This window comes from Phocoena sinus, chromosome 10, assembly GCF_008692025.1.
Source record: "Phocoena sinus isolate mPhoSin1 chromosome 10, mPhoSin1.pri, whole genome shotgun sequence".
Taxonomy (NCBI): domain Eukaryota; kingdom Metazoa; phylum Chordata; class Mammalia; order Artiodactyla; family Phocoenidae; genus Phocoena; species Phocoena sinus.
This window is the reverse complement of record NC_045772.1, coordinates 51215811-51236934: the sequence shown is the minus strand read 5'-3', so window position 1 is coordinate 51236934 and position 21124 is coordinate 51215811. Positions and strand designations below refer to the sequence as shown.

General features: G+C 40.9%; 1 protein-coding gene across 1 annotated transcript in view; it reads left to right on the top strand.

Moving 5' to 3' along the window:
• Positions 1-15623, top strand: part of HMGA2 (high mobility group AT-hook 2) — a 139031-nt gene extending 123408 nt beyond the window's left edge. Inside the window, exons 4-5 of the mRNA XM_032645804.1 lie at positions 815-847; positions 12692-15623. Coding sequence (XP_032501695.1) covers positions 815-847; positions 12692-12739 — 81 coding nt within the window. The 3' untranslated portion in view covers positions 12740-15623. The remainder of the gene's footprint in view (positions 1-814; positions 848-12691) is intronic.
• The last annotated feature ends 5501 nt before the right edge of the window (positions 15624-21124 follow it).

Genomic DNA, 21124 nt, shown 5'->3' with positions numbered 1-21124 from the left:
TTGGAAACAACCCAGACGTTCATGAACTGATGGATGGGTAAACAAAATGTAGCATATCCATACAATGGAATATTATTTGGCCATAAAAAGGAATGAATTACTGATGCATGCTATAACAGAATGATCCTAGAAAACATTATGCTAAGTGAAAGAAGCCCATATATTGTATGATTACAAAAGATACAAAAGACCATATATTTACATGACATGTCCAGAATAGGCAAATTTATAGAGAAAGAAAGTAGATTAGTGATTGGTTAGGGATGGGAGGTTGGCTAGGGAAGCAGGAAGGAATGGAGAGTGGGTGATAATGGATACAGGGTCTTTCACAGGAGGTGAAATTATTCTAAAATTAGATAGTGGTGATGCTTGTACTACCCTCTGAATATACTAAAATACTTTGATGTTTACACTTCATGTGGGTGAATTTTATGGAATATAAATTATATCTCAGTAAAGCTGTTTTTTTAAAAAACCAAAATATTAATAAATTAGGCCCTTTCACTTCCTAAGTTTTGTGATATACAGGCTAAAACAAAGTGAATAGAAGAGCAAGTTTATTTTGATGTAATTGGTATGTATTGCAGAACCTTAGTTGGGAATTGTTTTAATGGAGATAACCTGCACTGTATTTCTTTAACATGTGAAGATAATGAATAAACACCCTTTAACCTGAAATAAACCATCTGAACCTTGAAATTTTTGTCTTTGCAGACAAGTGCCTATGTTTAAAACATGTATACTTGATTATTTTCATTATGTGTGTTTCCTTTTAAATTATAACGATTCTTTTCTTTCTTTCTTTCCTTCTTAGCCTCAACAAGTTGTTCAGAAGAAGCCTGCTCAGGTAAGAGATGGTCATTATGCTTTTTTTCCCCAGTTAATATAAATAGTGAAAAAAATATGACCCCAAATTAAACCTTTAATTAGTATTTTTCTAGTCTTGTGTCAGCATTGTAGTATTCTTGAAAATTGGTTGTATCCTTCAGACAAAGTCAAGAATACATAGACTGAGATTTTTAAAAATTCGAAAAGATCAAGGCCTGAAGTATACAGAACAAATAAAAATACTTTAAAAAATAAAACCTTTTAGTGCCTCATATAAAACAAATACTTAATCTTATCATGTGTTTTGCCAACTCTTAAACATCAAGTTTTGTCCTTTCCGTCTCACTATCCATATTCCGTTGACCCGATACAGGACTTATTAGCCACAAAATATATCATGATCCATGACCGGAAACATATCTATTCATTGAATTATTCCATAACATTTGGTGATCCCAAAACACTCCCAAAGAAGACTGGGAAATTGGGAAATGGTTATACTAATTTTGCTACTGATGAACTCTCAGGTCTCACTTCAGTTAGGCTGAATCACAGTCTCTAACATCTTTGGCAACATCAAAATTAGGAACCAGCTTTACTTCTCTTGTTCCGTATGCCTGGAGTTCCTTGTCCCAACTATAATCTGTACATAGAAGCATAAGAATCATGCTTATTGAGGAAGTATATCTTGAAGAATAAATTAACCATGATTGCTAAGTATGCGATCTTTATTAAAATATGAAAATATCTTGCTGTTCTCCCTTTCTGGGTTGAAAGAGATGCCCGGGAGATCTAGGTACATCATGCAGAACCTGCCGAAGTTATTTAGCAGTGTCATGGGTTACCAAGTTCTTTGTAGATTTTTCATATAATTTATCCATGGGATCTTTTCCTTAGAGGTCTCTAAAACTGTACCTTGCACCAGGTTCTCTTGGGACAATGTTGCCTTGCCTGGGAAAGACCATTCAGACAATCTCCTGTGTCTACTATTCTTTACAAATGCAGCTTGAAAGAGAAATGAAGCTTCTAAACAGATATAAAAGCACACAGGGGAAATGCATCTGAATAATTACACATGTGCTTTAAATAGAATAAAAACAGAGTTTCCATGAAAAAAAAAATCATCCTCCTAGCTGTTCCCTTTCCCGAAAGCCAAGAGTTGGGGGCACTAAAAATAAGTACACTGTGTTCAAGTGTTTCTATGCAATATTAAACAAAACAAAATATAAACCAAACTTGACATTTTTAAGTAGGAGATCCCAAATATATTTAGCCTCTCATGCTTCATCAGTAAGGAAATCAGTAAGGAATTTTTTTTAAAAAGAGCAAATGAATTTATAAATCTGTGCATTGGGGTCAAAGGAGACTGCAGTGTTCGCTGTTGCATCGTGGGCTGTGAACAGTAGATTAATAACCTTATGGGGTCTGTTAACAACTTTGATTCAGTCTCTGTTCTTGGGGTTTAGGGAAGATAAGGCGAACGAAAACTTAGTCACGTGCATCTGAGAAATGTGTAGTCTGCTTCAGAGGTTCTTACCCTTGGCTGCCCATGAGAATCACCTACAGATAATATAAATATAATTATATATATATATACACACATATACATACATACATATATATATACAGTTGTATACTATATGCCATATACAGTTGACCCTTGAACAACATGGGTTTGAACTGTGATGGTCAACTTATACGTGGATTTTTTCAATAAATACTACAGTACTATCATAGTTGGTTGAATTGGTGAATGCAAAATCACAGTTACGGAGTAAAGGCCAACTGTGAGACTGGAGCGTCTGAAGAGTTTGGTATCTGAGGAAGGTCCTGGAACCAATGCCCCTCGGATACTGAAGGACAGACAACTGTGTGTGTGTGTGTGTGTGTGTGTGTGTGTGTGTGTGTGTGTGTGTCTGTGCCCATGCGTGTGTATGGACCCTACCCAGTGATGATTTTGGTATCTGTGGTGGGTCCAGGAACCAATCCCCCACAGATGCTGAATTGACTGACAGCTCTGTGCGTGTGTGTGTGCGTGTGTGTGTGTGTGTGTGTGTGTGTGTACATCCTGAACCCTACCCAGTGGTATGTGCTGGAACCAGCCCTTGTGAGGCAGCTGTGAGTATCTCTTCCAAATTTTATATTTACTGATGTCAAGTAGGTAACTTGAAATCCACTATGGTAGGAGTATTTACACCATGGAACTTGGAAAATACTACAAATCAGGACTTTTTTTTTTTACTGGAGAGCAAGTTGTTGAACATTTACCTACACACCACTAGCCCCACCCTTCAGTGATTCTGATTATTTGGTCTGGAAACCCAAGCATTAGTATTTTTTATGAACTCCTCAAGTAAGTGTAATGTAGAGCCAGGGATGAAGATACTCAGTGAACACACATGAGAAGACATTTGAACATTTGTTGAGCAAATGAGCACAGAATATCAATCTATATGACGCACAATGGGATACAGATGAATGAGTGGAATGCCATGTGTTGCTTAAAGGGATAATCCCCAGAAGAGTTTCAATTGTGTTGTTGTTGTTTAGCTACAGAAGAGAAAATAAAGACATAGATTAGGGAAAGAGAGGAAGATGTTACAGATGAGCTGAATGGCATATTCAAAAGTAAAGAGCCAGAGACAGATAAATCATTGGTGGAGATTATCAATGTGGCTGAAACTGACTGCAAATTGGGCAGTAATATACAAAAAAATGATGTGACATCATAAATGTTTGTCCTAAGAGAATCAATCATATCAAAGAAACCACAGATGGATTGGGTTGGTCCTCACTGATCAATCTGGCTGTGTTACAGACCTACAGATCCTGCTCCAGATTTGCCCTTGAAAGGAGAGTTCAGACTCAGAAAAAAGAACATGATGAGCTCATTGGGCTTCCTAATCTATATTGTCTAAGGACACAGTGATGAATTATATAAACATGGGGACTACACAGAAGTTCATGGAGGATAATGTAAATTTTACATCACATTCAAAAGAATCTCTTCCTTTTCCATCTGTTTCTTTCAAAATACCCTCCCAGATGGCTTTTCCATGTAGCAGTCTGGATTAACTCAGGCTCATATCCTTTCTTCATCAACACTACTTTGAAGGGTTACATTCAGGTCCTGTTTTGAGGTGGTGAAAATTTTAGCACGATTAAATATTTTACATCCCAAGAAAAGGACTCAGCAGTGCCTAAGGAGACCTAGGTTTTGCTTTCTGGCCCCATCAATGGGTGAATTAATCTCTCTGTTCCCTATGTATCCATCTATGAACTGGGATAAAAACAATGCATCTTACCTTACTCCCAAGAACATTTTGAATAGACTTGTATACATTCCAGGGAGTATTATTACATTCTGACTTATTTTTGTATGCTAGGTTTTTTATTTCCAGAGATTTGTATTCTCAAAAACGTTAGAATTCTGATTGGTTCAAAACTACTATCTTTTTGACCTCAAGTGTTTTCACTGCATGTTTTTAAAATAAGGATTTTTTTAACTTAGGGGAAATTTTATGGTGATGGCTGCATCCTATCATCAGGACTAAAGCAGTTAGAATCACTTGGCTTGTATGTAATTCCATATGTGTGGAAGTACAAACACTCTCTTCTGAAGTATCCTAATGCCATCAAATTCTGAAACCTCAGAACTTCAAGGATGCCACTTCTTGAAACTGGGTTACAGAAAGTCACAATTCATTCTAAGGAGACAAATTCAGGATTATGATAAATCTTATTCATGTGCATTTGTGTATATAAGTGCATGCATCTTGAGAGGAATAAAAATTTAAGGAAAACCCTACCACAGGGGTTTGTGCTTGGGAAGTCCACCAGGTACCATCAGCTGCAAACCTTAATAATCTTAAAAATCTAAAGGGGAAAACCTCTAATATTTACGTTAACTGTTTTTTTTTTAAAGTCCCAAACCAGTGAAAACAAAGCTTACCGGAGAACTCTACTGTATTTTCATTTAAAGTGATAAAGTAAGAAATTAGCTAATTTCCTAGTTTTTTAGCAATTTGAAAGTTGATTTCTCAGCCACATGGATTACATTATCAACTTGAGTAGGCAACAGTGGTAGGTTTTGTTTCTGCTACTGTTGTTTTTATAAGAGAAATCCCATAGTGTATCAGGTTATTATTATTGATAGAGGGGGCTTTGTTTCTCAAGTTTTTATTTTGATAAGAAAAAAATCTCACTCCATCTCAGACTTCTGAAAAGATCTTGCTGGTTTATTAGATATCTTATTGTCTCTTGATTTCCCCCTTTTAAGGCTTTAAACTGAGATTAGAAGTGAGTCCTTATATATAATTCAGACATATTTTCTCACCTGAGCCCTACCCAAAGGGTAAAAACAGCTTTTAAAAATCCTAAGTTCTCCTTCCTTTCAACCCAATTTCCTCATTGTTGTACAGCCCTGGCAAGCTACACCTCTAGCAATTAAGACAGGTAGACACCTGCTCCTTTTCAACTTCCCAGTGAGAGAACTGGAAAGTTTTCAGTTTCTAAAAGACTGGAAACAAAGCTTTCTGTTTCGAAATAGAGCTTTTACCCGGGAGTAACATCTTCTGTGGGTGGTGTGTATCGGAGCAAAGAAATTTCAGTAAGCCTTGGTTATCATGGGATTTTTTCCCCCCTTAAAAAAAAAAAAAAAGCTGAATGTTTTTACAGAGACTTCAAGGGCAGTTTTAAGGATGTTTATATTTCAGACAACCTAAACATTGTTTAGAGCAAAATGAGAGATTTCATTTTGGGACAAGCAGGTTGATGAATTGCAGTCAACATCTTGTTCTCAAAGAAGGCATTTTTCCTGGGGGCTTTCAGTCTAGACATACAAGGGAGGAAGGAGGAAGAAGGCAGAGTTCTCACTCTCACACTCATCCTTTACGTGGTATCTTGGCCAGTACAGTCAATAGTTCATCATAAATCAGACTCGAAGAAAAGAGGCACTCTCTACTCACTCAGGGAGAATAGTGATTTATACCGCTTAAGTCATAAAGAGTACTGATTTAGTTATTTTCCAACTTAAGCCCTTTCAAGCTGGTAAAACATTTTGTGGGCCAGTAAATGTTTGGTACCAACTGGCAAAACATGAAGAATTGTATCAAAGCCTGCCGAGTGGGACTGTTTTGTCGTATAGGGAATACTTTTTAATTTAACCTCTGACCTCTGACATTGCAAAGGTCAAGGGAGGAGGAGAGCCAAGTAGAAAGCAACATTTAACCCCTTTAATAAAGTAGCTCAAGGATATAGCAGCGCGGGGGTAGGGCAGAGGAAGCATATCAAGATGATGATTAACCGTAAACATATGAAGTCATTAGCTTAGTTGTAATAAAGGAATATTGGCAAGATGAAGTCAGCTGTTTCTTGGCAGGGAATGTCTTACAGAGATGACATAAACTTCTAACGGAAGTGAAAGGACATCACTCAATTTGGGGCAAGATATAAAACTCCAAAAGGCAAAATATAGTATTTCTGGACTTGACGGATTTCCTATAGGAGTTTTTTTTTTTTTTTTTTTTAAGTGTGATTGTTTTTAACTGTGTGGTAAAGCCTGTGGATTAGGCTAAAAATAAAATGGCCATGTCTGCCTGCTTTTCTAGGCATGTTGCAGAATGCTTTTCCTGTGCATTTTGATGTGAATTGGATGAAAAACGATTATTTATTCAATATGTAAGCTTTCTTCTTATTATCCAAACTTGCTGACCAAAATTAATATGAATAAAGAGTAACTGGATTTAAAACATGGCCTGTCTAAGAAATTCCTTAATGTTTGAATAGAAATATGTTGCTTTATCCAAGAAACTTTCTGTACCTTCAGAGAATGTTTGCTGGACACTGAAATGTCTTATTGAAGAATTATTTGTTAGCTTAGTATTATTACTGATATTTTCATAATCTTATTCAAAAGTCCTATCTCAGGATAATGAAAAATGTTTGGTGCAATAATGATTAAAATCCAGAAATGTTCTTGTTCCCTGGCAACAAATACAAGTTATGAAAAATCTTTTACACATGGAAAACAAAGAGAAAAGGTTCTCCTAATCTGTGCCATTCATAAACATATCCAGAATATAACCACTAAGCAGCCTTTAATCTATCCACTTTTATTTAAAACTACTCTGCATAAAAGGAAGGACATTCCTCAACAATTTTGGAAATGTTGAAATGAATTTCCTTCTTCTGAGTGCTTCCTTCATGCGAAAATCTTTAGCTATTTTTTAAACATGAGACTCCTCAGCACGAATTAGATCTGGCATGGAAAATTGATCAAGCTTGTGATCCTCAGAAATCATGACTTCCAGGATCCTGAGACTTGCAGTTAGTTTATACAGAAAATGAATTCCCTATCTGAAAAATGAGACTCCCTCCTGAAGATATTTTTAAATAGCCTTTCATCCCAGGAAAGAAATTCGTAGTATCCCAGGGATAAATATTACCTCTGTTTACAATATTTTCAGTGATGGAACTCTGACCAGAGGCATGAATGAGACAAACAGGAGTGTATTTTACAAATCTAAGATGTCTTATTTTGTTTTATTGAGGAGACATTGTTTAATAATAGGGTTTTTTTTTTTTTTCCTTTCTTTCTCAACAATCTAGCATTGAATCACAGGTAAAGAAAGAAACACAGAATGAGTAGCTATAATTAATCATCATAGCTCCACACCGTAGTCTTACAGGATTTTTACTCTTTTTTTCAAAGTTTTCCCATTTGGTTGTCACATTTTTTCTCACACCCTGCTGGGCAGCGAGATGAGTATTCTCATTACCGGTCTGACACAGTGAGAATAAGGCACAAGTTATACACCCATTAATGCCAGGGTTGGTGCCTGTGGTCAGTGACATCTAGGATCAACCTTCTTTACTTCAAATATCCCCCAATAAGACCTTATACTGGCTTTATTACATTGATGGTAGCACATGCAAGGTAGATGCTTGTGTATTTGTGTATATTGGATTGGCCAAAAAGTTTGTTCGGGTTTTTTCCGTAACATCTTACGAAAAACCTGGGCGAACTTTTTGGCCAATCCAATACATAAAACTAAAATTTAAAAAAAAAACAAAAAAAGATCAGGTACAAATACCGTAAATATCCCAACTTCTAAAGTCTCCTTTTGAAAAACATATTTCCCCTCTACCGTTTCTACCAGAATCCCTTGCACTTGCCTGATCATAGGGTTTGAGTAGGTTCCAGTGGATATGGTTTTTAAAATGCGATATAAAGTTTTCCTAGTTGGAGGAAATGATCACTTTCCATTAAATTAAACAGCCCCAGTCCGTTTAAAATTAAAATATCTGACCCAGAAATAGAAAGAGTCCGCTTTGTGGTCTTGAGGGCCACTTAGCTGCAGATGGAACTTGAAAACTCGTTTCTGGTCACTGCTGCTGAGGAGAGCCCACTATTTCTGTTCAGGCGGGATTGGCTCGAGATAGTCACGACGAACATGAAACACTCGTGAGTGTGGCATTCCAAGTGCTTAAGGAACTGGACATACTAAGATGACAAAAAGAATGTCATTAAACCATAACTGCGCTTTCTAAATTACCAGGTATTGGTAGGTTTACTGGCAAGACAGCTTAAATTACAGATGTATTTGTAGCCTGCAGCATTTTATGATAAGAGAGTTACAGAATTCTTTGCAACCAAGGGGAAAAAATAAGGATTTATTAAAGCTGGCGTGGACGTCTATGACTTTGCACTCCTTATACACACAAAGAGGGGCATCATGGTGACAGCACTCCTAAAGCTTGAGGGGAGAGTATTTCCACTTCTCGGTTCCATTTAAAATTCACTGGCCTCCTTTCCACTGCAGACCTGCTGTTTAGTCTGCCTCTGAAAATTAAACCCAGAGCTTCAGCTGTCACATTAAACACTGAACCTTCCTCCAGCGCACACCCTCACCCGTGCCTGTGTGGTAACATCTATGGTTAAACGCCTGAGACATTGAAAAATTCCAGCCAACATTAGGGGGTCAGGGTGGATATTGGGATGTCTTCTTCCTCCTTTTGAATAAGTTAGCAGAAGTGTACCCAAGGATATACACCACATGCATTGTGCTGAACCAAATTAAAAGGATGGAGATAGGTGCAAACTATATATCTAGGTTTCAGTGGGGGTTTTCTTCCACAAGCGTAATGAAAGCAATGAAAGAGTTACACTTATTAAATTCCTTTCTGGGGGCAACAAAAGAAAGACTAAGGCAAAAATGAGTGCAATTTTTCCAGTAGTAGTAATAGAAATATAGTTCTCCAACTCTGCCCATTTTCTTTTCCTTCTCTTCAGTTTTCTGCCCCAAAAATCCATGTTTCACCCCAGTGTGGTACAGCCTCAGTGGTCTTTGTAAGGTAACTGAGTGGATGGCTGGGGGCTCTTCTGTATTTAGAGGGCTTAGTGGCTGGTGGTACTCATGAAAATGTCACTATGCACTTTCACTTTGAAAAGTCCTTTTATCCTACATTCGTGAAGCCCCATTCCAACGGTAAGCCTCCTTACCAGACTGTGGCTGCTTGGCCTTCCCATCTCACCAGCCAGCGCCTAATGAGATGTGGAGGATGCTTGGCTACGGTCTCTCCACCTCCTTAGTGCCTCAGAGCTGCTCTTGGGGGGCTACCCAAGGTCAAAGATCCTTTGGGCGTATGTTGCGAACATGAAGCGATTTAAGTAAATATCTCAAGTTGCAAGCTATCACCTGCAGTAATGGCAGTGTCTTCTAAGTTAACTGAGGAGGATTGAATCTCAAGGGTCCCTACCAACCACTCTGCTATGAAAGTAAGATCCCTGGGGGTCGTCAGAACCTGCCGCTTATTCCCTTCGTCACCGGGTCCTGTCCACTCTTCGCACCGCAGAAGGGCCCTGTGTGAAGTCTGGTCAGCCGTGACAGGGCAGCTGAAGGTGGATTTCCCGACTCCATCTTCATGCATCCGTGACCCACATGGCTCCTGGGAGGGAAAGCAAGAACTCATCTCTCCCAGCCTTATCTCGCAATCTGCTGTCAAATCACCTGCCCCAATTCAGTAAATGAATCGTGGAACCAAAACAAAACAGCGAAGAGGGTTTTTCTTCTCTTAATTACACGCACACTTTTGTCACAGCAACCATACGTGTAGCAAAAGGCCAAGTCACTGGGAAGGTGAGAACTGGGTCTTGCAGAGGTGAGAGGTGCCACGTGCCCCGCCAACATCATCCACTTGGCAGCCATGCCGTCCTTTGGAGGATGGCCAGTCAGGGCTATGCCAGGAAGAGAGAGCTCTCCAAGAACCAAACATTGAGAAAACCATCGTTCTGAGCGTGTGAGAGCTGCATGACCTCCAGAAGTTTGACGGAGTGAGGCTCCCACCCTCTGACATCCTAGTTATGTACCCAGTACTAAGTGACAGCTAGTAGTAGAAGCATTTCAGTGTCGGTGGAAATAAAACAACTCTCCGTGTTGTGTTAAGAACCGTTAAATAAAGGAAACAATATGAGGATGAGGGACCATCATTTTCAGCTGAGTTGTGTCTAAGGGATTTGAATAAACCACTTACATATCAGGAGTTTCAAGAGCTCAAATCAAGCAGAGTTTCTGGGAAGGTTTTGAAAAGCTGATCACATTCCATCTACTACAAGGTCTTTGTAAGTTCATGGCCTGAAAATTGGACTTCCTTCCGGATTTGGAAGTACTTTGGTTTCCAGATAGTCTAGAAAAATCGAGCAGTTAGCAATGGAATAATTACAGTTCCATCCAGGGGGGTTTCCAGCTTGACTGCGTTCTATTAATTTGTTAACCAGGAGAAGAAGGAATCACATATATCTGCCGGCGTGTAATCTGTGGTCTGTTTCAGGGTAGTTACCTAAGTCCACACCTCCTGTCATAATGAGAAGTGAGTCATTTGGGGACGGTGAAGAGCGTATCTGCCGAACAGCTTAATGACTTTCTGGAATTTAAATATTAAGTGAAAAAACAAGGTCAGAGGGCAGCTGAACCTTGGCTTGTCTCTCTCACGTCCGTCCGTGGCTTTGATCCTGCTACATCCTCCTTTGTGGCCGGGACTCCATAGAGAATCTCAGGGTCATGGCCTGTTGCCTGTCAAGAGGTATAAACGTGCTGCTTAAATATGTGAAGCCTGCCGTTTGGGGGTTGGGAGCAGATGCGAGGTAGCTTCAAACGTTCCACGTTTCCCACATAACCCAAAGCAGACTAAACAAAACCGGTGTGAAATCTCATGACTTGATGCTGCGGTGGTTATATTTTTTAAGCTGTAATCCATTCATTTGTGTGTGTGTTTATTCCCAGGATTTACAGCTCCTTCAGTCTTGGCGGAAGAGAACGTTTGAAACCTTTTGCAAAGGGTTTGCAGTAAGCAGTGGCCTGTGGTTAAAGCCCAGGATAGAGTGTGTGTGTGTGTGTGTGTGTGTGTCCGCGTGTGTGCATTCATGTGAGCATGTGAGTACCCGTTCATGTGGGGTTTTTTCCCTCCCGTTTGCTGCTTTTACGCAAAAGCGTCACACATGGTAGTATTTAGGAGTTCCTTCACAGCTGAAGTGTTTCAAACACTAATGAATGGAAGTTTGGTCATATAATGCAGACAAGCTTTAAGGCATGCTTTACTGAATGGTGTACTGTAGTGACCTGGGAAAGGAAGAGAGGTATAAATTGTGTCAGCCACCCAGACAAAATGAAGCCATGTGGAAAATCAAATCTATTAAAGTGTGAAGACTGTTATAAGCTGTTTTAAGCTGGCCATTCTTAAAGTTTGCTGCAGGAGTGAATGTTTACCTCTTCTCCCAGATCTTTTTCACATGCCATCTTATGAGACAATGTACAGCATTTGATAAAAATCATCCTCTCACTAAGGACGCTTTTATCAGAAATGTTTATTGTCTCCGCTTTACCACCCATGTCCTGAAAGGTACTGCACGTTTGTTAAACGAGCAGAAGGAAAGAGAACTTTGCAGCTCAAGCCGGCTTGCAGAAATTCCAACAAATTCCAGAGCCATACGGAATCAGAAAAAGGAAAAGAGAAGGAGAAATTAGATTTATAGGAAGAGGAGGCCCTGCGAAAACATATATATTAGATTTTCTCTGCTTGGCCAAACCACCATTAAATGTTTGGTCAGTGTGGATTTAGTATTGAGATTGAGCAGTTAATGCCAAACTTTGGTCATTGTCTTAAAATGCGCTTTAATAAATACAAGAAGAAGGAAATCCATTTGGAAAGGAAGTGAGTCGTCAGCTCTTGCAGCCCTTTCTCAGGCTCGAGTCTGCCCTCACGCTGCCTCTGGTACATGGCAGTGGCATCCTGGTTACACACAGCTGCCAACACCCGTCTGCCTCTGCCCAAAGCCTGGCTCGACTTGCTCTGCGACTTCGGGTATACGACTTACTGTGCCTTGATTTTCTCACCTGTAAAATGGGAATAATAACAGCCAGTCCCTAAGAGCATCAGCTATGATTACCAATGTCTGCAGGACGCATTTTCTTTGTCCCTTAAGAACAGATCCCCTTCACTTGATTTGCTGGTTTTTAAAACTGATGACTGGAATGCTGTCGGGAAAAATGTATCCATTTCTTTTTCCCTCTGATTGGTGAGTAAGCTCACACGGGCCTGACATTCTCTGGACGGCAGACGATTGAATTTGCTGAGCGGCCGCCATGATGTCAAGCCTTAAGTCAACAGTGGCTAATGACTGCTCTGGGAAAAAACACCACCTTGATTCCTCACTTACGGTTTAAGAAGCCCTGGGAACGAGGGGGCTTGCCAATCATCCGCATCCTCTTTTGAAGCCATAACGTGCTGTGGAAACAGGTCACCTCTGAACTGTTTGTCTGAACAGCCCACACAGTGTAATGGTTGTGCCCTTTGTGTGTTCCAGGAGGAGACTGAAGAGACATCCTCACAAGAGTCTGCGGAAGAGGATTAGGGGGCGCCAGCATTCAATTTCTACCTCAGCAGCAGTTGGATCTTTTGAAGGGAGAAGACACTGCAGTGACCACTTACTCTCTGTCGCCATGGTCTTTCCACTTTCATCTGGGGTTAGGGGGCGGGGCGGGGCGGGGGAGGGGCGGGGGTGGGGGGAGAAGTCACGTAACCTTAAAAAGGACTATATTAATCACCTTCTTTGTAATCCCTTCACGGTCCCAGGTTTAGTGAAAAACTGCTGTAAACACAGGGGACACAGTTTAACAATGCAACTTTTAATTACTGTTCTCTTTTTCCTTAACCTACTAATAGTTTGTGGATCTGATAAGCAGGAGTGGGTGGGTGAGAAGAACCTCTGAATCGGGTTTAGTCAATCACTGCACTGCATCCAAACCAGAAACGTGTCACCCGTGTGACGCTGGGCATTCCGAATGCTAGGAGAGGCACGGTGGGAAACACTGACTGCCTCAGACACCACCCAACCCGCTCGCAGTAGTGAAGCTTCTGTTTAGAACACCAAAGATAGGACTAGATACTACTTCTCTCTTTTTCATATAACCTTGTAGACACTTACTTGATGATTTTTTTTTAATTTTTACTTTTATTTCTAAATGAGACGAAATGCTGATGTATCCTTTCATCCAGCTTAACAAACCAGAAAAGGTGATGTTCACTTTTCAAAAAGGGAAGTAAGCAAACTCAGATTGCCAACTCCTTTATTTATGGATGCCACACATATCAGCAGGAGTAATAAATTTACTCACGGCCCTCATTTCTTTTTTCAGGAACCCTCATCCGGGTAGAATCTACTTCCTACAGAGCCAAATGCCATTTAGCAATAAATCACACTTGTCAGCCTCAAAGCATTTTAAGGAACCTAGACAAGTAAAATTATCCTCTTTGTAATTTAATGAAAAGGTACAACAGAATAATGCATGATGAGCTCACCTGGATTATGAGGTGAGAGGGGCGAAATCCAAATTTCTTTTGCTATAGTTTATGCTACAATTTAAAGAACAACGACAACAAAAAAGCAGGCTCTCTCTCTCTCTCTCTCCATTGTGTATCAGTTTCTGTGAAAGACCTAAATACCACTTACCTCAAATGAAGCTTATGTGTTACTTCAAGTAATACGTTTTGACATAGGATGGTTGGCTGAGGTGCTTTACTTTGATTTCAGCTCACCATCTCTTCACTCAAACTGCACTTTTAGCCAGAGATGCAATACAACCCCACTGCTCAATACTACCTCTGAATATTACAGTTAATTTACAGTTTAGTACTTACTACATGCTGCTATACACAAGCAATGCAAGAAGAAGAAAAGTAATGGGTAGGTGATGCTAATCACCTACAGTTCTTTTTGTACACTTAATTACAGCTAAAGAAGCAGTCTCCTTACTGTGTTTCAGCATGGCTATGTATTTTTCTATGGGTTTTTTTTTTTAATTAAAATTTTACAAATACTTGTTTCAGCTTCTCTGCTAGATTTTCCACATTAACTTGAATATTTTTTAACCAAGTCGCTCCTAGGTTCTTAAGGATATTTTTCCTCCTTACACTACACATCACACAAAATTTGACTGTAATGTTTAAATATCACCCTCCAAGTTTGTACCTCACATGAATTGTTTAAGGAAATGGACTAATTGACTTGCAAAGACCTACCTCCAGACTTCAAAAGGAATGAACTTGTTACTTGCAGCATTCATTTTTGTCAATGTTTGAAATAGTTCAGACTGCAGCTAACCCTCCTCAAAACTATTTTTGTAAAAGGCTTTTGATAGAAAGGAACATGTTTTTACATACTTTTTTGCAAATAAATAAAATAAAGCCAACCTTCAAAGAAACTTGAAGCTTTGTAGGTGAGATGCAACAAGCTCAGCTTTTGCATGATGCAATCAAAAATATGTGTTTTGAAGATTAGTTGAATATGAGAAAATGCTTGACAGATATTTTCATGTATTTTACACAAATGTGATTTTTGTAATATGTCTCAACCAGATTTATTTTAAACGCTTCTTATGTAGAGTTTTTATTCCTTTCTCTCCTAGTGAGTGCGCTGACTTTTTAACATGGTATTATCAACTGGGCCAAGAGGTAGCTTCTCATGACGGCTTGTGTCAGTCTGGCTTTTAGTACTGATGCCAAATGAAACTCAAAACCATCTCTCTTCCAGCCGCTTCAGGGAGGTAGTTTCAAAGGCCACATACCTCTCTGAGACTGGCAGATTGCTCACTGTTGTGAATCACCAAAGGAGCTATGGAGAGAATTAAAACTCAACATTACTGTTAACTGTGCATTAAATAAGCAACTAAACAGTGGCTCATAAGAAGCCCCGTTCCGTATCTTGGGTTGGGCCTTTTGAAACCTCACCGGCCAGCTCAAAACTAAAGCAGTTGCTCGTGTTGGCCAAACTCGGAGCACCCGGTAGTTTCCATCTCTGATGAAATTACTCTCTTATTTCCTATACGTTGTACAATCAAAACACACTACTACCTCTTAAGCCCCAGTATACCTCATTTTTCATACTGAAAAAAGCTTGTGGCCGATGGAACAGTAAGAACATCATAAAATTTTTATATATATAGTTTATTTTTGTGGGAGATAAATTTTATAGGACTGTTCTTTGCTGTTGTTGGTCTCAGGCTAAGTAAGACTGGACATTTAACTTTTCTACCATTTCTGCAAGTTAGGTATGTGTGCAGGAGAAAAGTATCAAGACGTTGAACTGCAGTTGACTTTCTCCCTGTTTCTTTGAGTGTCTTCTAACTTTGTTCTTCATGTAGAGTCGCTGTCTATGATTGTACTTTGAATCGCTTGCTTGTTGAAAGTATTTCTCTAGTGGATTATCACTGTCTGTTCTGCACAATAAACATAACAGCCTCTGTGATCCCCATGTGTTTTGATTCCTACTCTTTGTCACGACTCCATTAAATGAGTAATAAAGTTTGGTCAAAACAGGTCAAGGAGAGAGACATTCACAAGTCGTTTTGTTGTGTGCACCCACACCTCTACACACACGAACATAAAGTTTTAAAGTACAGAAGGCCCTCTGCGGGTTCCGAATCCGCGGATTCAACCCACCCTGGATTCCCTAGAGCCGACTGTACTGAGTCATTTCATATAAGGGACTTGAGCATCCTTAGGTTTTTGTATTGACAGGGGATCCTGGAACCAATGCCCCGTGGATTCTGAGCGAAGGCTGTATCATACTTCTTAAATCAACTGCCCTAAATTCACCTTTCGTAGCCTGACATTTAACGCTACAAAGATGACCTTAAAGAAATGTAAAGGAAGAATGGTCTACAGTTTAAAACTAGAGAATTTCCATTGAAGGCCTGCGTCTACAAAGTTTGTAATGGGAGTAACTGATATGTCAGTTATCTTTGACTTAATATCTGTAGAGGTCCAACGGTTTGGTGAAAAGAATAAGAAATGAAAGTCACAAAGTGTCTACTGAATAGGAATCTTTTTACTCTGTAAAACCTATAAGCAGAGTCAGAATCATTCCACCAAGTTCAAGATCATCTTTATAACTCTGCTGGTGGTTAGGAGTAGATCCAGGATTTTTTAAAGCCAAATCCTCTGGGTTGTGCTGCCACCACTGTCACTAAAACTCTCTGTGTTTAGTTCTTAGGAAGCACTTGTTCATTTTAAGAAATCTCCTGTCAGGAAATTTATTGTCAAATTTACTGCTTCATTCCTTCATTTATTTATTTTCACAGCCTAAATTTTGTGAGTGCCTACTTTATGGTTTAAGTCCCAGACCAAGAGGGCTTTCAAAATATTATCTCCTTGGAAAAAAATTATGCAGGTGCAAAAATACAGGCAGCATGCAAAAAGAACCAAGTAAACCGTTGAGGCAACAAGTTGTAAGAATTTAGAGGAGGGAAATCTGTTTCCTGCTGGGGTGGATCATTAATTCAGCCTAATAACAGACAGGCCAAATGTATTTAATGTAACCCATATTTAGTCTCTTCGTTTTTATTAGTATAGAAAAGCACATGAGAAGAAATTACTTCTTGAAAACAAAGAAACCAAGAGAGAATCTTTGGCTTGAAAAAGAAAGACTAAGAAAGGACATACTATGTCCAGAATAGGATAAGTAGATAAATGGGATAAAAAAACTTCCCGTATTTTAGAGTTAATGCTCATTAAATGATCTCTGAGTAAGCTTTTCTTTCCTTTTCTTTTTAGAAAAGTTAAAGTATTGCTTTCAAACAATAAGTAGTACACTTGTGAAAGTTATTAAGAAATCTCTTAAGTTTAAACCTAAGTTCAAGGAGGGTGTCCAAAAAATCAGCCAATGCATTCAAATATCAGAGGAGCCTCCAATATGTACTGGATATCATTTGGGGCAATAAAGGTAAATGAGACTTCCTACCTACAGAGAGTCAAAACTTCTCCTGAGGGAGCTGAACTCAAGAGAGAGCTCTGTAAATAGAACCTTATGAGTTACCCTGAAAGTGGCTCGACGCATCTTGAACTCTCTGCCAACATCACAGGCAAATCGCAGGTCCTCTCACCCAAGGGCTGTAGCGCCGTCATGAGAGAAGGATCCTGGGGCTGCAGGGACACCGAGTCTCAGCCAGTGTAGCATTTCATAAGCAGGGACCGGCGGTGGAGGGGAATGTTCTAACAGGGCTAGGGGTGCTCGACTCTGGTGAATTCAGGGATGGTAAGTGGTTTAGGTGTCTGGGCAGCGATAAAAACAGTACTACAGAATGAATAACAATCTAGTCAGTGGGACGTGATGCAAGCTGAGATTAGAGACCAGTGAATGAAACTTCAGAAAAGGGAAACAAGAAGTCCAAGAGAGGGGACCAGGGCAGCATGGATGCACTTCTTATCAAGTTTTATTTACATAAGATTAATGTTTTATTGAACAAGAGTAATTCTTCAAGTTAGGCAAGGTCATCCTTGAGCAATTGCTCTTCAGCTCTAAGAAATCTGGCCTAAAAGAGGAAGAGAAGTTGAAAAGAATAAAAATTACTTGTGAAATAGGGAATGCAGATAGATAACGACCAGAGTCAGAAGGCAACAACAGAGGTCTACACCCACAGTCTGAGCTTAGCCATCTGTAAAACTTGGCCATCTGGTCTCTTCCTCAAGGAGGTGTGAAGTGGCTGCAGAACGACCCTCTGCCCCCCGCTTCCTCCTCTGCGTTCGGGACTCCATCCATGCTGAGGCAGCCATGCCTCTGTCCTACTCTCATACCCAGTCCCAGTAGAGCCTATGGGAAAGGCCTCATGTCACATGAGGTGGGACAAAGTGGGACACAACCCACTTTGTGTCCACTTTATAATACTTGGGTTCTTGTCTCCCGCCTCTGAGCCTGATTCACAACCTTAATACCCACCTCTACCCTCATTCATCCAGGGGTCGTCCCTGCCTCACTCCTACCAGCCTTCCAGGACCCTAATCCTACCCCTGTACTTGATCCAACCCCTTGTGATCTGTTAGTCCCATCTCCCCTTCTCTCATCTGATTATTTTCTCACTTGCGATTCCACCTGTTTTGCGGCTGCCCTAATCCTAGATTAAGCAGACATTCTTGGATACATGGAGTAACAACATTTGAAGATGCTTCATTGCCAGAACCTAGATGTGGAGGGCGGGTGGTGGAGGGAGGGCGGGGTACCTACCTAGGAAGAAACTTGCTGCAGGAGAAAAAATAGAAGATGCAGATCTAGCCCTAGTGGTCTGCTTCCTCAGAGAAGCCAGAGAGGCAGGAGGAAAGAGGAGTCCTGTAACTCCCAGCCACAACTTCTCCCTGAATATTTGAGATCCCAGGAGCTCTAGTGACCTCCCAAGCCATGTCACTGACTGGCGTTTGCTGGTTCTGCAGGCCATGTCAGCTATGTCACAGAGGAATCTAAGGAAGAGAGTTGCCATTTAAGTGGCATCACTCCAAAAGATGCAGGTCATTCAACCCCCTTGCAAAGGTGGTGATGACCAGGGACATAGGACAAGACATCCCGTTGCCCCATATGGTGCAAAAGGTGTGGACTCTGGAACTAGACTGCCTGGGTTTGAATCCTGGCTCTCCCACTAACTCGCAAGTCACATAACTATTCTGGGATCGTTTTTTTTTTTTATCTTTAAATAGAAATAATAACAGTATCTATCTACAGTCGTTGTTGCGGGAGTTCCCTGGCAGTCCGGTGGTTAGGACTGCCGTGGCCCTGGGATTCAACCCCTGGCTGGGGAACTGAGATCCTGCTACAAGGTGCATAGCGCGGCCAAAAAAAAAAGGCATTGTTGTGAGGATTAAAGAAATCAATATAGGTGAAATGCTGAAAAGCACTCAGCATATAGAAGGTGCTATACAGGGTTGGTTGTTATTTCTGTTATCTGGACTCCGGCTGCAGGGTGGGCTTAAATCTAGCATGTTTTCCTCTAGTTTCTACCATTATTTGATCTTTGCACACAGGGATATCCACAGACGTGGTCCAAAAGGTATCAAGGTTTTCAAACCCGATTTTGGTTGTACATTCCATGCACGGAAATCATTAATATAGGTACAGACTCCTTTTTCCCACTGTGGTTTGCAATTGTGTTTGATCTCAATGGATTTGGTTACTAAAAGGAATCACCCCTGAAAAATCAGCAAAATGCAGATCACCTCCATTACAGCAATGGTCTTAGGGGTCCCTGATGCCCCGCAGCTTCATTTGCTTGTGGGGTCTCTTCCTTTCTGCCATTCAGTCCAGCCCTCAGCCCCGGCTGCTCCAGGCTCCTGACTTTGTTCTTGGTTGAATGTATCACAGTGTTGGAGGAGGGGGGTTTCTCGGGAGTCTTCCTCCTCCCAGATCCTAGCACCTAACTCCAGTTCTCCCTCCAAATTCCAGCCTCCAGCTACAGCCCCCCGGCCTAACGAGGCTAAGCTAAATGCACTTCTACAGCCAGTCTTTGCCCCTCACCTTCTCATTAGCATTCTTCAGGCCACCTGATAGTTCTCTTCTGCCCAGTCCTCTTCCACTGAACTCTGTACCCCCTTTAGATTGCCCTTTGGTCACCTAAGGATACTAGTCTCCTTGGACCAGTCAGGAATAAGTGACTGCTTATTCCAGAAGAGAAAAAGAGAGGAAACAAGGAGATTCTCCTGTGTGCAATTTCCCCTGGTGACTGAACTGGTGGTGTGGAGAAGAGCCAGCCCCGTGTAAAACACGAAATGGGGGCTTCCCTGGTGGCACAGTGGTTGAGAGTCCGCCTGCCGATGCAGGGGACGTGGGTTCGTGCCCCGGTCCGGGAAGATCCCACATGCCGCGGAGCGGCTGGGCCCGTGAGCCATGGCCGCTGAGCCTGCGCGTCCGGAGCCTGTGCTCCGCAGCGGGAGAGGCCACAACAGTGAGAGGCCCGCGTACCGCAAACAAACAAGAAAAAAAAAAAAAACATGAAATGGCTGATGGCCCAAAGAAAAATCCAAACGCACTTGCAGAAGGGAAAACAAACCCAGGAGAGGGGGAAAAACAGCAGCTGCTTTTTACAGTCGTCCAGCCAGTGGGGCCCACTGCATAACCAGAAAGTGAGGTGAGGTCAATGTGAGCAAGGGTCCCTAAAAAGTCACGTATTTATCCTCAACATGAATGGAAGAGTGATACCCTAAGAGTTGCCAAGCGGGCAGTGGACTTTGCCGGAAGGAGCAAGAAAGAGACCTTGTTTTAAGGCAAGATGCTGCTATTTCTGACCATGGTACAATTTGGCCTATCTTGACTGGAACAAATAATGACAATTCTTTTAGCATCTTCATTTTTCGCTTACAAAGCACTTTGACAAATTTCGTTTCTTTCCATCTTCATTTCGTCATTTTCATCTTCAGCACCACGCTGGGTGACATAGCAGGTATTATTATTGTTGTTATATTTACTTTAAAAATAGGTTAACTGAGGCTCGGAAAGCGTAAGTGACTGGCTTGGGAGACAGAGCTGGTAAATGGCAGAGCCATAAGTCCCTGACTCTGGTTCCACACTCTGTTCTCTAGACTATTGTACAACCGTAGACTATCCTATCAGTCACTGCTCAGGATAAACTTTCTCTCGGGTGCACATCCCTAACATATTTAATTCTAGCTTCCCAGGCTCAAATTCATTTTGGCAAAGCTGGTTTTCCAGAAGACCACCATCATTATGGCACACCCAGTCTCGGAGTCTTTGCCCCACATCAACTGGAATTCTTCCATGGCACTGCAGAGCATCTGAACCTGGCTATTCATCCCATTCATCAATCCAAGAATATAGTTCCAGAGTCTACATATATGAACTCTTACAGATTTAAGGGATTATCTAAACTGTAGCAAGCAAGACCGTTAAGACTCAGGACATTCTGCGGGGCTGCCAGAGTTTAAGGTCCCATTCCTTTATCTTTAGTCAGCAAATCTGTAG